General features: G+C 36.9%; 1 protein-coding gene across 12 annotated transcripts in view; it reads left to right on the plus strand.

The window, feature by feature from the left end:
- The window catches only part of kirrel3b (kirre like nephrin family adhesion molecule 3b), a 319395-nt gene that overhangs the window by 260224 nt on the left and 44038 nt on the right, over window positions 1–15133 (plus strand). For all 12 annotated transcript variants that reach the window (XM_030152030.1, XM_030152029.1, XM_030152038.1 and 9 more), the window contains 4 exons: window positions 4318–4423; window positions 14114–14262; window positions 14444–14571; window positions 14994–15120. In XM_030152030.1, the coding sequence (XP_030007890.1) occupies window positions 4318–4423; window positions 14114–14262; window positions 14444–14571; window positions 14994–15120 (510 nt within the window). The remainder of the gene's footprint in view (window positions 1–4317; window positions 4424–14113; window positions 14263–14443; window positions 14572–14993; window positions 15121–15133) is intronic.

The following is a 15133-nucleotide window of genomic DNA, read 5'->3' on the forward strand; positions in this document are numbered from 1 at the left end:
GGGGGGGGGGCACTGTCCTGGGGGGAAAGTAAGTCTGCTGATGGGGAATATGCTGTGTGTGAGTAGGGAGGGATATGGCACCTGGACCACCCCTCTCTCTGGGGCTTTGTAGCAGCTGAGCCAGCCGAGAGCATCTGCACTGCCACAGGATAAAAAGCAGTTTTCCTACACTTCATGCCCACACGTACAGACTATACACACAGATTCTGTCTCCGTAACTATACTCAGGCTTCATAAGAGCGTGCCTTTTTTAATTCAGCGTAGATCCCTGCTCTTCATCCACATTCAAACATAGTCCCTGGTTATAGCATATCAGGAGTTTTGACCACAGAGCATTTAGACCTAACCCGGCTTTGAAATACATGACTGCACCAGCGTAAACAAATCACACGAAAAATAATAATAATAAAAAAACATAAACAGGGAATGCAAAAAATATGCCATCAGCAAGTATAATATGTTTGTAATATACTGACTGAGACCAGTATTTGTTTCTTTGACGGTTCACCCTTTCATGCATGAATTATGAGAACCTTAATCATGATTTTTTTTTTTTTTCCTGAGTGTTTTTATCCCTCTTTAGGCATAAAAATAATAATTCTATTGATTTTTGTTAGCCTATTTTTATGGAGTTACAAAAATGTTCACTCAGCTGGACACCATGCATTTAGTTTTAGAACCAAAGAAACATGTACAGCACAGGTGTCAAACATAAGGCCCGGGGGCCAAAACCGGCCCGCCAAAGGGTACAATCCGGCCCCTCAGATGAATTTGTGAAATGCAAATATTATAAGGAAGATATTAATAATCAAGGATGTGAAAATCATTTTAGGTCAATTCGATCTAAAGTGGGTCAGACCAGTAAAATACTATCATGACAACCTGTAAATAATGAAAAATGCTAATTTTTTATCTTTGTTTTAGTGTGTAAAAAAAAAAAAAAAAGTAAAATTACACAAAAAATGTTCATATTTACAGACTATACTTTTACAAAAAATGTGAATAACCTGAACAAATATGAAAAATATGAAATGACTTAAGAGACATTTACAGAATTGTACCAATATTCTGCCTGTTACCAAATATTTTGTGTATTTGTAGATCCACTGTGATCTGTAAGTTATGATGCACATGTATAAATGATAAACTGAGGTGTAATATTGTTAAAATTGCACTTATTTTTCTTAAGAATTTTCAGGTTGTTCATATTTGATCATGTTATGTTCGAGTACAGTTTGTAGATGTAAACATTTTCATTACAGAATTTTTGTTTTTTAACTCAAAAACAAAGAGAAAACTTTGGAGTTGACATTATTTATAAGTTTTTATCCTGTTATTTATATCATTTTACTGGTCCGGCCCACTTTAGGTCATATTAGGCTGTATGTGGCCCCTGAACTAAAATGAGTTTGACACCCCTGATGTACAGGGTGTCCCATAAGTCTCCATACATGGGAAGAATAAATGTTTCTTGACATAAACCATTTTTCATTTATATAATATGCTCTATATGACTGCCATTTTGTCGGGAACACATTTCAATGCGTGTCTGCTGAAGAACTATAAAGAAGAAATATAAAGAAATACATGTTAGAACCATATATGTATGGAATGTATTATGTCTCCTATGTATGGAGACTTATGGGACACCCTGTATTTACTGATATACTGTGTGAAAACTATGAAATAAAAACATTTTTAATGCTGCTAATCTGATGTTTTCTCACATTTTAACATACCTGCATGGAGGTAATATGCAAAAAAAAAAAAAAAAAAAAACCCTGTTAATTACAGTCTAATAACAAGTAACAGTTTTTTTACTCTCAAACATCTTACTGCAGATCAGGTTTATCTAGAACAGCAAAGTTACAGTAATGGTATGAATGTCAGTGTGTGGGATGATGCATAAGCGTCCACTGTGTTTGCTGATATGGAACTACAGGGTGGGGAAGCAAAATTTACAATATTTTTAGGCAGGGATTGTAAGACAGTGTATGACCAATTAGTTTATGGAAAGTCATGAGAATTTATTTGCCACAAGAAATTTACATAATAGAAAATGTTTTTATTCTATGTGTCCTCCTTCTTTCTCAATAACTGCCTTCACACGCTTCCTGAAACTTGCGCAAGTGTTCCTCAAATATTCGGGTGACAACTTCTCCCATTCTTCTTTAATAGTATCTTTAAGAAAGTCGACATTGCTGTGATGTTCTATTGGTAGCATGTTCTAAAACGCCCCAAATAGCAGAATCCAGAGGGTTTAGATCTGGGCTAGAAGGCGGCCATAAATATGATTCCCAAAAATTGCTAAAGTTGGATTTGTTGCTGTTGTCAACAGGTGTTTTGGTGTTCTTGTGTAAGATTTTAACTTCAAATCATATTTTACTGCATTTCTCACGGTCTTGTTGTCTACCTCAAGTTCAATTGCCATTTTTCTCATGGATTTGGTTGGATCCTTTAGGATTTTGGATTTGAGAGCTTTAATAAAAGCTTTGGTACGTTTTTTGTTGCTTCCTCCACTTCCAGACTTTCTCGTAATAGTTTTGCTCATAGTCATTCTCTTCTTTCCATTATAAACAGTCTTTATGGACACTCCAACTATTTTTGAAATCTCCTTTGGTGTGACGAGTGCATTCAGCAAATCACACACTCTTTGACGTTTGCTTTCCTGATTACTCATATGGGCAAAAGTTTCTGAAAAGGTATGGATAATAGTGTTAGGTATGATTATGACATCAATATATGTTTGGTTTCAAAACAATTGACGTAGTGCCTGCTGAGAAAAAACAACTAAATGTTCATTGTAAATTTTGCTTCCCCACCCTGTATTTACTGATATACTGTGTGAAAACTATGAAATAAAAACATTTTTAATGCTGCTAATATGATGTTTTCTCACATTTTAACATACCTGCATGGAGATAATATGCAAAAAAAAAAAAAAAAAAAAAAAAGTTAATTACAGTCTAATAACAAGTAACAGTTTTTTTACTCTCAAACATCTTACTGCAGATCAGGTTTATCTAGAACAGCAAAGTTACAGTAATGGTATGAATGTCAGTGTGTGGGATGATGCATAAGCGTCCACTGTGTTGGCTGATATGGAACTAAAACAACAAAATCCATGAATATACAAGAGAACACTTTTGAACAGCTGTCCACTGTAGTGACCAGTGTGCATGAAAGGGTTAAATCACTGTTTGGATCATCCTGATAGGAAATGAAACATTTTTTTTTTTTTTTTTTAAGAGCGTTACAAACACACCTGATCTCATTTGTTGTTTCTTTCCTTCCTCATTTCAAGCCCTCAATAACACATAGCAAGCACTTTAAGAACCCTGGAAAAATAGCTTAACCTACTTGAAATTCATACTCTGAGTGTGTGCGGGGTAAATAGCTGTTTGTTTCACATGGGACAGGATTGATATGGAAATGAACACGTATCTTCAAAAAGAATTCCACCTTTGTCAATTAGGATAAATTAAGTTGTTTATTCAATTTGCATAATACATGCACTTGTTATTCTAAGAACTGTTTTAATTGTACCGTATCACTGAGTTTGTTCAGTGTTTTAATTGCAGTGGATTTTACAATACACCGTTCGCTGTTTGCAAATTGCCGTTTACTGAAACTCATTATCAAGTCAAGTTTTCCTTTGATTTCCCTCTTATAATGCTGCTAATTAATATATTAGGATTCAAATAACTAATATCTCTTACATCTGTGCAACGGTGCACTGTTTTATTCAACACCTCTGTCTAGATCCCTCGGTGCGTGACAACATGGTTTTAAGTTTCTAAAATTATTCAGGAGTAATGACCAATTACATGGAGGAAACTGGTGCCACAAACTGTGATATGTTGTCACAACCTTTCTTAGCGTTGACACAGTGTATTGTAAGATAATTCGGGTGAAATGGCTTTCACTTGGGTGTATTTACATACAGTAGGACACATGTATTACATCTACATAAAAAGCTGTCAAATCAAAAGAAAGGGTCACGAGAAAAAATGACTGCAAATATAAGGCCCTTGAAAAATCTATTGTATATGTTAGTGTTTGTTTTCCTTAAGTTGCATGTTTTCTTAACTATTATAACTCGTCTATTTTGTCTCCTCGGCAAATCTTCTAATATACCTCTATTTTTTTTTTTTTTTTCTTTTTGCAAGTCTTATTCAGCCACAGAAAATGTCAACAACAGTATTTTTCTTATACTTGTCATCAGAACATAAAATGAGGCTGCCAGTTCTGTAATTAATTCTTCTTATATCTTTAGGTTTTCTTCTTATTTTTTTTTCTTATTTTTGTTTTCTTTAGATCTCCCACTTGTCAATCTGTCAGTGGAGCCTCAACCTGTTCTAGAAGGCAACCTGGTGAAATTCCACTGCTCTGCGAAAGCCAACCCTCCGGTCACACTTTACAGGTGAGATCATAAACACAAATACGTGTACTGTCTTGATGAGAATGCATATCCATACATGTAAACAAGGAATGTGTAATAATTAGATTAAGTTGTGTTCAATGATCAGTATTTATGCAATATAATGAATTTAGTACAATCATCATCAGATACAAATGCACACAAAATGAAAATAACAAAAAACAAAATTCATGTCACAAAAAAAAAAAAACAATCTGGAAGACCGATCATCTCCTTCTGGATTGCAACAAGGCAGTGTTTTTTTGGTGTATATCTTTTTGTTTTGTTTTGTTTTCACATCATCTCTGTTGAAAAATTGCGTCCATCAAAAAAATAGAGGAAAGCTGAAATAGTTATTTGCATGTCATCTGATAAAGCTGTCAAGATTACAGCTTTTGTAAGTCTCTGTGCACAATACAGAACAGAAAAGTATTCATCCTCCAAGGCTGTGTTGATTTCTTTTCTTTTTTTCTGTATTGTGTGGTGCAGTGGTACTTCTGAATTGATACTGTATATAAGTACATTTAAGAATGTAAGTAAACTGTCGCCCATAAAGTTGGATAATCTTATTTTCAGACATATTTCTCTTTTTTATTCCTATTCATAAACGTCAGTAATAACCTTTGACCTGATACTACAATTCCGAAGTACATTTTATCTGTAAAGAATAAATCGTCATTTCGGGACAAAAGGAAAAAAATATTAAATTCCAACTTCATGGGAAACAGGGTATATATTTTATATACTAAAAATGTATTTATTTATTCATTCATGTTCGTTTTTTTAAATTATCATGTTTTCCAATACAATTTTTTGACATGCTTTAACCCATATAGACCCAGTGCTACTTTTGTGGTAGTTTCCAAATGAATTTTTCTCTATTTTTAACCATTTTTAAGTGATTTATCACCATTTATTATTATATTATCTTCTGTATTTTGCATTTTTAAGTGAAAATCATGTATTTTCCTATATTTAATGTATTGCTCATGTAGATGTTCATGAAAGCTCAGATTAAAATTGAGGATTATTATATCAGAAACAGAGAAAACTGAAGAAAAAGTGAGATTTTCAGTAAAATATATCTTTCAAAATGAACATAAACCGAGTATCTCCATTGACTGTCATTGATTAAACTCCATGGGTTTTACTGGTGAATCAATGTTGTAGATGATAATGGTGTTTCCATGGTAACTACGGAACCTCTGAACGTCCAAATGGTCCATATCAGATGACCATGAAAAGATGACAAAGTGCATTTTACAGCAATTATTTACATGTATTGATAGGATTAGTGGATCGACAGGTATTAAACATTTTACATCAGTAGATGATTTTGGATTGGGGTCTTTATGGGTTAACCCTTTCATGCATGAATTGTGAGAACCTTAGTCAAGATTTTTTTCGTCAGTGTTTTTATTCCTCCTTAGGCATGAAAAAAACAATGTGATCAAGTTTTTTTTTTTTTCCCTATGGAATTACAAAAATATCCATGCATTTAATTTTTGAAGTAAAGAAACATATATTTAAAACCCAATATCAGAAAGTGATATGAAAACAATAAAATAAAAACATTTTTAATGCTGCTAATCTGATGTCTTCTCACATTTTAACATATTCTAATGCTAGTAATTACTCACTTCATGGAGATAATGTGCAAAAAAAAAAAAATTATTGTCTTACAAATAACAGTTGATTTACACTTAAACATGTTACTGCAGATCAGGTTTATCCAGAACAGCAAAGTTACAGTGATGGTCTGAATGTCATCATATGGGATGGTGCGTAAGTGTCCACTGTGTTGGCTGATATGGAACTAAAACATCAAAACCCATGAATATACAAGAGAACGGCTGGAGAAGAACTGCCCACTGGGGTGACCCATGCATGAAAGGGTTAAAATCCACTGTAAAACTGGTCATTTTGCAAAAGTGTCTATACTCTATTATTATACAGAAAGGAGACACATTAACATCTGTTTTAAGAAGCTGTTGCTGGACTGAATCCAGCAAGAGTTTAAGAGGTCACATGACCCTGTGTCAAAGGTCACTGCAAGGAAGTAGAATTATGTCGAATACAAGTCAGTGCAAAGCCAGCAAATTAAAAACAAAAGACTCAAAGGAAAGATTCCAGGGCATAAGGCAAAAAAGATCCTGCAAAACGTGGCATGGTGTAAAACAGAATACTTACTTTAAATAAACTGTTCCTTATTTATCACACAGGCTTCCATCTGTGCAGACTCAAGTTGGAACCGTAACCTTTTCGAAACAGACTGAAGAATTTATACGTGTGGACCATTTAACACATACGCATACATACGAGAAATTAATATTTTTGTCGATTCTACCTGTACACAAAACTGCCTCCGCTCAAAATCGAGCACTAGGCATAATTTAAGAGCGTTTGAGAAAATAAACCTGCTCCAACCATTATGGATAAACAATTTCTGACACTGTTGTACATTAAATACAACCTGTACTGCAGCAGTCTTGCTTGCCTTGCACTACAGGTCTTGAACTCCCATTCCTATTTCTTAATAAGCCTTAGTGTTAGCTGTTGGAATCAATTTTATTTATTTATTTATTTATTTTTTTTTTTGGTTTGTTTTTCTCCCACAATATCTGTAACTGTGATGAAACAACTAAATGGACAGTAATTATCCCCGTACAATGTTGCGTGGCCTCGTCCAAATAGTGATACCGAAACGATTTGTAATGAAATAGTTTTGTGTGTGGGAGGTTTTAAAAACTGGGTGAAATATAAACGGAATGAAATCGATAACAAAGGGAATTGGCCCGGCTCTGAATCTTGTAATGGTACTGGGAAATGAAATGGATGTACAACACACTCACAGGTGGCAAAACATAGATGTTGCCTTTTTGATGGATTCTGCCCTTTTGAAAAAAGAAAAGGAGGAGGGAGAAGCAAGCGATATTGTAGAAAACAAGGTTTGTATTTGATTGTGTTGGTGCGCAGCAGAGACAGGACGTCTATTGCTAGGGGATTTCACCTGTATTGTTATGAGACTGGATCAATGCCACAATCAGACCTCTCCCCGGGGTACGGGAGCTAAGATGCAATGGCAGTTGAGACGACTTTTTCTTTTACTTTGACAAAAGTGCGGAATGAAATAAGGTTGGAGGTTGTAGCTAAAAGAAGCTAAAACTGCCGCTTTTACCACTCTCTAATTTATTTCTCCCTTTCTTTTTTCTTGGCTTTCACTGTCTATCACTGCTGTCTGCTTCCCTGTCATTGACACACACAATTCACTGTAGAATTAAATAATATCCAGACAGTCTAATAACTTTGGGTGTTTCAAGGTTATACTCTACACCGGTTCCCTAGCTTTATAGTTGAAGTCTTTTAGATTTATCTGCAATTTATACAAGAGCTTCAGGACTCCCATGCACCATTGGAGTTCGGGGCATTTTTGAGCCTGAGAGATTTCAACCAAGGAGAGACCCCACAAAATTCCACCTCCAGAGAGTAATATCACAGAGGAGAGCAGGAAGCTGGTCAAGCAGTGTGGGGCTATTATTCAGTGCTAATACACTCTGTCTACCCCAGATCAGATATGGCACAAGGACAGAGTGGTTCTCAGACAGATGGCCTCTTTTCTATCCCCGAGAGAGCCATCCATTCCCAGCGTGCACTGCGCCACTTTGCCATCGTCCAATTCAACGGACACTTGAGACACAGAGACAAGATACAGTAGCCGGGGCACTAGTCGGAGGTCTGGTGCTCTCTGTTGCCTACAACCCCTTTCTGATAGCCACACACAGGTTCAATAAATCTGTCTTTAAAGGAGGAAATGGAAATAAGATATATTTCTGCAGATACTCGACCCTCTGCCAGCGCGCAGCTCAAGGGGAAAGTAAAGAGGGAGGAAGTCAGGAGACCGGAGAGGACTCTTGTGGAGACTGGGTATTGAGATGAAAGTGGTGCTAAAAGTGTGAATGAAGTAAGAGTAATGGGCATTTGTTTCAGTAAGCACTCAGGGAATCAACACACTCGGAGAGGAAAAGACAAGTGGGTCGGAACATCTTCATTACTGTTCATAATGGTACGAGGCTAACTGGCATACATCACAATCACTCAACCACCCTCTGATGAAGACACAGAGGGTTTTCTACAATCCAAACAAGAACCCACTAGAGAGAAAGGAAAAGAATAACAAACAAAGCAAATCGGGTCCCTCGCCTACACATACAACCATGCACTGAGCGACAACAAAACCTCCTCCTTTGCATGGCACTGCAGCAAATAACATCCCAATCCTCTACGCACATATTTTCAGTATTGTTGTCGTTACTGCCGGTTGTTTATTTTATTTTTTTTTTTTTGACAGAGTCTACAATCTCTCTGCAGTCCTTCTTTGTAAAACCTGAAACTAGCTAATTGATGCCGTTTGTGCTACCGTCTTGTATTTTTTTGGACATGACTACTATTCCCAAGCCACATTTGTTATGTCTACATTAGCTGCAGCCAATTTAATAGAGAGAAAATGATAAGTGTGTCTTTATTTGGAAAAAAAATAAAATAATAATAATACCAATATGTGGAATTTAATTGGCTCAGAAATTCACAGCTCATTAAGGAAAATAAACTTTATATTTCCAATCAGGTTCATACTGTCTACTGAAAATATAAAGATTTCCTTTTCTTTTTAAAAGTTTTTCAAGGAAGTCTTTATACTTTATATTTATGCGTACTCTTCCTGTAAATCAGGGGTGTCAAACTCATTTTCTTCCGGGGGCCACATTCATTCATTAATTTAATCTGCAGTGGGCCGGACCAGTAAAATAATAGTATGACAGCCAATAAATAACAACAACTCCAAATTGTTTTAGTGCGAAAAATAACATTCAGTTATGCCAGTATTTACATTTACAAACTATCCAAACAAAAAGGATGTGAATAACCTGAAAAAATGAAATTTGTTAAGAAATATAAATACAATTTTATCAATATTATGCCTCCACTTCTCATTTATACATGTGTATTACAGATCGGATCTACAAAGGGACAAAACATTTAGTAACAGGCAAAATATCGTTAACCCATAAAGACCCAAAGACCCACCACTGACCAAAACCATCTACTGATCTAAACTGTTTAACACCCGTTGATCCACTAATCCTATCAATCCATGTAAATAACTGATGTAAAATGCAGTTCGTCGTCTTTTCATGGTCATCAGATATGACCCATTTGGACGTTCAGAGGCTCCGTAGTGAACGTAGAAACACCGTCATCTTCTACAACATATTGATTCACCAGTAAAACCGATGGAATTGGATCAATGACAGTGGACGGACACACGGTTTATGTTCAGTTAATGATATGTTTGACTGAAAAAGTCACTTTTTCTTCAGTTTTTCTTGTTTTTGATGTAAGAAATCTCAAGTTTAATCTAAGCTTTTATGAACATTTTCACGAACAACAAATTAAATAATGGAAAATACCTGATTTCGACTGAAAAAAATGCAAAATACAGAGGATAATGTTACAGTAAATAGTGATAAATTATTTAATATAGGTTAAATAGAGAGAAAAATTCATTTGGGAACTGACACAAAAGTAGCTCTGGGTCTTTATGGGTTAAAATTGCACTTAATTTTCTTTAGACATTTCAGGTTGTTCATATTTGTTCAGGTTATTCATATTTTATTGTTAAAGGATAGTTTCTTAATGTATTTTCAAAATGTAATGTTTTTTGCACTAAATCAAAGAGAAAAAAATTGGTGTTGTCATTATTTATAGGTTATGATGGTATTATTTATGAGTTTGATGCCCTAACTTGCACTTTGCAAATTCATCCCGCGGGCCGGATTGGAACCTTTGGCGGGCCGGTTTTGGCCCCCGGGCCGCATGTTTGACACCTGTGCTGTAAATACAGGGTGGGGAAGTTGTTGACCTAAAATGTGGTTAGAAAACAGTGCTAATAGAAAATGTAATGCAAACCCTGTGCGTGGACCCATCTGTAATAAATTAGTCGCAAAGTTACATGAATATATACACTTTAAAGGTCCCCCAATATTTGAATAGACCACCTTCCCCCCAAAAAACAATAATAATTATGTATATATGTATATTTACAGGGTGGGGAAGCAAAATTTACAATATTTTGAGGCAGGGATTGAAAGACAGTGTATGACCAATTAGTTTATTGAAAGTCATGAAAATTTATTTGCCACAAGAAAATTGACATAATAGAAAATGTTTTTATTCTATGTGTCCTCCTTCTTTCTCAATAACTGCCTTCACACGCTTCCTGAAACTTGCGCAAGTGTTCCTCAAATATTCGGGTGACAACTTCTCCCATTTTTCTTTAATAGTATCTTCCAGACTTTCTCGTAATAGTTTTGCTCATAGTCATTCTCTTCTTTACATTCTAAACAGTCTTTATGGACACTCCAAGTATTTTTTAAATCTCCTTTGGTGTGACGAGTGCATTCAGCAAATCACACACTCTTTGACGTTTGCTTTCCTGATTACTCATATGGGCAAAAGTTTCTGAAAAGGTATGGATAATAGTGTTAGGTATGATTATGACATCAATATATGTTTGGTTTCAAAACAATTGACGTAGTGCCTGCTGAGAAAAAAACAACTAAATGTTCATTGTAAATTTTGCTTCCCCACCCTGTATATAAATCAATGTTACCTCAGCAAGTTGAAAATTACCCTGAAAACTTGATCTTAATTGAAAACAGCGTATCATAATTACACGAAAAAGTCTTACCTAAGCCATTCAAGAGAGACGGATACCCAAGATGTAAGAAAAAGAGTCACGGAATGCTTGATATTCTGAAAACGGCTATCGCTACCTTAAACCCAAATTGCATCCCTGAGATGCAGCCCGCATGTATTTGATTTCTATTCCACTGTTAATTCAGCAGTCATCACTTTCCATATCCATGTAAGAGCGAATGGAAGCGCGCTATGCTGTGCTTAACCATGCTGATAATAACTGTGGGGCCCGATTTAGTGTGGGTCTTGATGCTGATGGCACAGATACCTGCCTAATTTAATTGTCACTGTTTTATTGCCTTAATCACATTCAGCGAACACAAAACTCTACCCCCCTCTTCTCTTGTCTCCTTCATCCTCTGCTTCCATTAACGGCCTGTTTATCTGTATAACAGTGTTAGCCTTCACGCCCATGCAAACACAAAAAGATAAACCCGGTATAGACACATATTATTTATACACAAACGCACATGTACACACACCCACACATTGATTGGAGCACACTGGATTCACACCAGTTGTCTGAATCAAATCCCCGAATAGGATACAACAGTGTAAAGTGAGTCAGCTATTGAGTAAGCTCGCTCTGGCCCTTTTAACCTCCCAAAGGGAATGCAGGTGTTTGTGTTACCCAAGGCCAGCTATGTTTAGACACGAGTGTTGGACAAGACCCAGCACACCGACAGTGCTCGTACGCTCCCCGTGGACCAACGCCATTCTATCTCTGCTCCCTCTAATACTGTCAAGGGCTCCCAAACCTGGCTGCCTCAACCTCCGCACGAGAGCATCCGGCGACCCAAAACATCTGCGCTTATCATGCTACGACTCATACGCTGTGAGCTGGTAAAGTGTAGGCGGAAACAGTTCCATGCTGATATATGTGCGGTTGTCATAATACTTCATCATTATCATTAATGCTATTGTTGCTATCATCACAACCATTATCATTACTGCCTTCATCGTAATTTCTACATCCCTCACCGACATCATCTCCATCTTATAGGAAAACAGCAATGAACATCAACATTAACTTTTTTTTTTTTTTTTTGTGCTAATATTTGCAGGATATTCTCACTTTGCTGATAGAAAGTTCACATATTAGATCACAGGTGTCAAACAGGTGGTCCGGGGGCCAAATCCGGGCCGCCGAAGGGTCCAGTCCGGCCCTTGGGATGAATTTGTGAAATGCAAAAATTACACTAAGATATTAACAATCCTTTTAATTCAGTCTCAAGTGAGCAGGACCAGTAAAATACTATCATAATAACATATAAATAATGACAACTCCAATTTTTTCTCTTTGTAAATGTAAGTTTGTTCATGATTTTACATTAAAACAAAGTAAAATTTCATAAAAAAAAAAAAAAAAAAATGAGTAACTTGAATAAATATGAACAACCTAAAATGCCTTAAGAGAAGTAAGTCAAATTTTACCAATATTCTGCCTGTTTCTAGATGTTTTGTGCATTTGTAGATCCACTGTGATTTATAAGTTATAAAGTACATGTGTAAATGCTAAACTGTGGCAGAAAATTGTTAAAATTACACTTATTTTTTTCAGTTTGTTCATGGTATTCACATCTTTTGAAAGGATAGTTTGTAGATGTAAACCTTCTCATAATGTAAATTTACTTTTTTGACTCTAAAACATAGAGAAAAGTTTGGTGTTGACATTATTTATATATTATTATGTTATTATTTTACTGGTTCGGCCCACTTCAGATCAAATTCAGCTGAATGTGGCCCCTGTACTAAAATAAGTTTGACACCCCTGTACTATATTCCCTCCCCGTGCTATCAGAGGAGTATAGATTTGTTCATACAGTGCGTTCTTGACACAAAGACATTTTTACAAGCGCTACTACTACTACGGAGTCAGTTACGTAAAAGGGCAGACAGGCCAAAAACAGCAGTCTGCCCTAATTTCAGTATTTTAGGAAACACAGGTGGTGCTGAGCTTTCAGTTGTATCCTTGTCACACAAGAATATAATTCAGAAAAAGATCTGCAGCTGAAAAAGAAGGTTAAAAAAAAAAAAAAAAAAATCCCATGAAGCCCAATTAGAATTCTGCTTCACTTCACTTACTGATTGAATGAGGTAATCTGTTCTCATTTAAATGATAGCATTTCAGTCAAGCATGGGGCCAGCTTAGTCATGGAAAACAAATGAGTTCCCTATCCTGTAAAAACTACTCACGGTACTGGCAGGAATAGAAGATGCACACAGGCTTTTGGTTCTGTTGTCATTGTTTTCAATTGCCACATGCGGCCACGTCTCTATTGAGCGGAATGACAGCGTTTAGATACATGATGCATTATATGTCCCATAGCACTGTCTAAATTTTCCAAATAGACCTGAGACATCCTGGGAATCCTGTGCTTTACTTTTATAAATGGGCCTTGTCTGTCGCAGCAGCACAGATCCATCCACACCATGCAGAGCGAGACGCCGCTGCCCGTGACATCATAAAAGTCTCTCCTAAATGTGCTGGGAGTGTCTGTATCCCATCACAGAAGCTATCATTCACAAACACAAACAGATGTTCTTTATGTGATCCCGTGTCAATTTATTAACGTCAGCTGTTGTGTGTAATACAGTATGTGTCAACCAACGTCTTCAAAGGTGGGGGAGCTACCCATTTGTCATTCTGTGATTTGTTTTTCTTAGCTGGCACTCTGTGCTGCACTCTCTGCCTAGCGTAATGAGGAACGCGCTGTCTGCTCTGAGTTGCCAGGGAGCTTGTCACAGCATGGAGGGCTGCCACAAAAATATGCTGAAGCCAGCACAGAAAACCTGCCCTAGAATGATGATTTATTCTCATAAAAGAACCCTATTGACACAGAGAGGTGTGAAAACCTGTCTTAATACCTTTTCCCCTTTTCCTTCATTTTTCCCTTTCTCCCTGTCTCTCCTTTCTCCACCTTCAAATTCACTCACCAGGTGGGCCAAAGGAGGAAGTATAATCAAGGAGGTCTCTGGCGACACATATGAAGTTATTGTCGACCACTCGTTCTTTACCGAACCTGTCTCCTGCGAGGTTACCAACCCTCTTGGCAGCACTAACATCAGCCGCAATGTTGATGTGTACTGTGAGTGTCCCCTTTTAAACACTACTGCTTGCCATTTAAGCAATGCCAGCAGCATGATAATGAACGATTATGGATTTGCTGTCTTTTATGTTATGACACTGAGCCTTAAGTGGTGCTGCCACTACAGCGAGTGCCTAATTATCAATATATCATGGAGAGTTAATGATGTTTTCTTCAACAGTTGGTCCTCGTATGGCAGCGGAGCCTCAGTCCTTACAAGTGGACCTTGGATCTGATGCTGTGTTCAACTGCGCCTGGACAGGAAATCCATCTCTAACCATAGTGTGGATGAAGAGGGGCTCTGGAGTGGTGAGGATTTGGAGTTATTAGCATTCTGCTTTGATCAGTATTAAGCGTGTTGGGTAGATACTTTGTGTTATAGCTAACGCCTGCTGTCCAGTGAGCCAGATATTCCATATTCCATTACTCTTACAACCTCTCGGTGACCTGCACATACATCGCATCTAATGTTGTGATCGTCAAATTCAGACTCCTTCCACCTTTCCTTTTTCAGAGCGTCAAAGGCCATAGCCAACCCTTTATACCACTAAGCTCAATCCTAAATTGGATTTTAATAATTGAGCAGAGGTGCCCTTTAAGTTATTAAATGGTCCATGTGCTTCCTTAGTCTTTTGCCTTAGAGCTGCCTTGTTGCTATCTCAAATGCAAAGGTGCCTTTGCTCTCATTGCATTTGATGATCTTTGACTGTTTTTTTTTTTTTTTGCCGTAGGTACTGAGCAACGAGAACCTCCTGACACTGAAATCGGTGAGACAGGAGGATGCTGGGAAATACGTTTGCCGCGCTGTGGTCCCACGGGTAGGGGCAGGGGAGAAGGAGGTTTCACTCACAGTCAACGGTAAGCTGTAATA

The sequence above is a fragment of the Sphaeramia orbicularis genome, chromosome 13 (genome assembly GCF_902148855.1).
Source record: "Sphaeramia orbicularis chromosome 13, fSphaOr1.1, whole genome shotgun sequence".
NCBI lineage: Eukaryota > Metazoa > Chordata > Actinopteri > Kurtiformes > Apogonidae > Sphaeramia > Sphaeramia orbicularis.